This window comes from Bubalus bubalis, chromosome 3 (genome assembly GCF_019923935.1).
Source record: "Bubalus bubalis isolate 160015118507 breed Murrah chromosome 3, NDDB_SH_1, whole genome shotgun sequence".
In the NCBI taxonomy this organism is placed as follows: Eukaryota; Metazoa; Chordata; class Mammalia; order Artiodactyla; family Bovidae; genus Bubalus; species Bubalus bubalis.
The window spans coordinates 162,582,316-162,585,028 of record NC_059159.1 but is presented as its reverse complement, the minus strand read 5'-3'; the positions used below and the strand labels follow the sequence as shown (position 1 = coordinate 162,585,028).

Genomic DNA, 2,713 nt, shown 5'->3' with positions numbered 1-2,713 from the left:
CCACGACATTATTATTTTCACCTTCACCATTTAGGCCAGGTGTTTAAATACGAAGACCTGGAAGACAAATGATAACATTGACTGAAATTAACAAATTAGTGATGAGAAAGTGAAGAGTGAATTTCTGCAAGATAAACCATATAACTGAGGAATTTACCTGTGAAAGGAAGAGCAAAAATAGGATGCAATTTGCATATGTTGCATGACAATGAAGGGAATTTTTAAGAACAGTATATTTGAAAATAGAAAGGAAAGAAGTAGTGGGGAAAGGAAAAAGATTGATGGTGATAAAGAGCAATATCAGTGCATAAGCAAGGTAAGTTAAAAAAATTTTTTTTTGGATAATTATGTGAAATGTGGGGATGGTATGGGAAGGGAGGAGGGAGGAGGGTTCAGGATGGGGAACACAGGTATACCTGTGGCAGATTCATTCTGATATATGGCAAAACCAATACAATATTGTAAAGTTAAATAAAATAAAATTAAAAACAAAAACAAAAGAAATAAAACCTTAAGTGTCTTGTAGATAATTAGATGATCTGTAATCTTTTTTTTGTTATATTCACTCATCTGTTTTAGATTCCACTATTAGGGATCTCATACAGTATTTGTCGACTGATTTTACCAAGCACAATATCCTCCAAGTTTATCTGTCTTGTTGCAAAGAGATTTTAAGATAAGTTTTAAAGGGGGTTTCATTTCTACATTTCCTGAATCTTCTGAGTTTTAGTGTATAACAGGAGTATTGCCTGGGTATAATTTTTAAAACTATTTACATACTCACAACGATATGGGTCCCTATAATGAATAAAACTTTAGAGTGGATGTAACAATTTTTAAATGAGGTGGGTTATGTTGCATGACTTGTAAACTGGCTCTTACATAGAATCAGAATGGGTATCTGCAACGCTACAAACAATGTCACCATTTTTGAAACAGGTGTATGGACCTCCAAGCTGTTAGCTGGCCAGAACTTCATAGGTGTTAGCTTAAAATTCATTTACTTGTTCCTTCCAAGAATTCTCCTTTTCTTCCAGTGAAGATCATTACTGGTTTTTATTTTTACAAATGTGCTTTCTTTTCCTCATTTATTTGACTGACTTTTCTAATTAGTGCTCAATAATATATTCATTGTTCTTCCATATTTTTCATCACTGAGTACTTTCAACTGTTTACTGAAAGCCTGCTGTGTGCCAAGCAAAGGATTACAAGCTGAGACTCACATATTAAATTTGTTTATTCATGTTTTCAAATTCACTCTTCTCTAAATTTTGTGTAGATCTAACCTGTTTCCCCTCCTCTTCGATCAATAGATACATTGTCCTGTGATTTCTTGTGGTAAAATTGTGTTTTTAATAGTGGAAATAAGTGCAAAAGTGTTTTCCTAAGTCAATGAACATTATACTTTATCTATCCGTTTTTATCCTCAGATAAAGTGAATAGAATCATAGTAGAATAGCTACAGGTAAAAGGAAGCAAATGCAAGGCGAAAATCTCACCAGCTGGAGTTTCTTTTTCCTGGAAGGTTTTTCTAGATACCCAAAGTTAGAGATCGTTCTCTTCATCTTCAGCCTTTTAATGTATCTGATAACCCTCTTGGGCAACAGCACTCTTATTTTAATCACTGTCGTAGACTCACGCCTTCAGACTCCCATGTACTTGTTCCTTGGAAATCTCTCTTTCATGGATATTTGTTACACATCTGCTTCGATTCCTACTTTGCTGGTGAACTTGCTGTCATCCCAGAAAACCATCGTCTTTTCTGGGTGTGCTGTACAGATGTATCTGTCCCTTGCCATGGGCTCCACGGAGTGTGTGCTCCTGGCTGTGATGGCGTATGACCGTTATGTGGCCATTTGCAGCCCGCTGAGATACCCTGTCATCATGAACAGACAGGTCTGTGTGCAGATGGCCACCATCTCCTGGGTGATGGGCTCTCTGACGGCCCTGCTGGAAACCAGCTTCGCCCTACGGATACCCCGCTGTGGGAATCTCATTGACCACTTCACGTGTGAAATTCTGGCAGTGCTGAAGCTAGCTTGCACACGGTCTCTGCTCATGGACACAGTCATGCTGGTGATCAGTGTGCTCCTCCTGCCCATTCCAATGCTCTTAATTTGCATCTCTTATGTCTTCATCCTTTCCACAATTCTGAGAATCAGCTCAGCAGAGGGCAGAAACAAAGCTTTTTCTACTTGCGGTGCCCACTTGACTGTGGTCATCTTGTATTATGGGGCTGCCCTCTCCATGTACCTAAAGCCTTCTTCATCAGGCTCACAAGAAATAGATAAAATCATCTCGTTGCTTTATGGAGTGCTTACGCCTATGCTGAATCCCATAATTTACAGTTTAAGAAACAAAGAAGTCAAAGATGCGGTGAAAAAAGTGCTGGGCAAAATGTACTTGCAACAAACACAGGAACATCTCTGACTGTGTGTCCGTGATTTTTTACAGGGGTGTGTCCTTGGCGGAACTCACCAGAAGAATTCAAGACAATATACTCACGCTCAGTAAACTAACTTGTGCTTGACCTTTGTCACTTTACAGTTGTGAAATAGGTGTATATAGAGTGATTGCCTATGGACGATAGTAGGTTCCAATTTGCATTTAGTTGTAATTTCTGTCTTTTCTGTCTTATGGTTGTGAGAAGTTTGGGGCTATAGAGTCATCACACGTTTGTTCCAGAAGGAAACTTGGATGAATTTAGTCTGTA

The 2,713-nt window shown here is 38.4% G+C and overlaps 1 protein-coding gene across 1 annotated transcript; it reads left to right on the top strand.

Annotated features, from left to right (window-relative positions):
* The first annotated feature begins 1,423 nt into the window (after positions 1 to 1,423).
* On the top strand, positions 1,424 to 2,430 carry LOC102392992 (olfactory receptor 2K2). Its single transcript, XM_025279306.3, has one exon. It carries the CDS (start codon positions 1,480 to 1,482, stop codon positions 2,428 to 2,430), a length of 951 nt encoding a protein of 316 aa, XP_025135091.3. The 5' UTR covers positions 1,424 to 1,479.
* Positions 2,431 to 2,713: the final 283 nt, after the last annotated feature.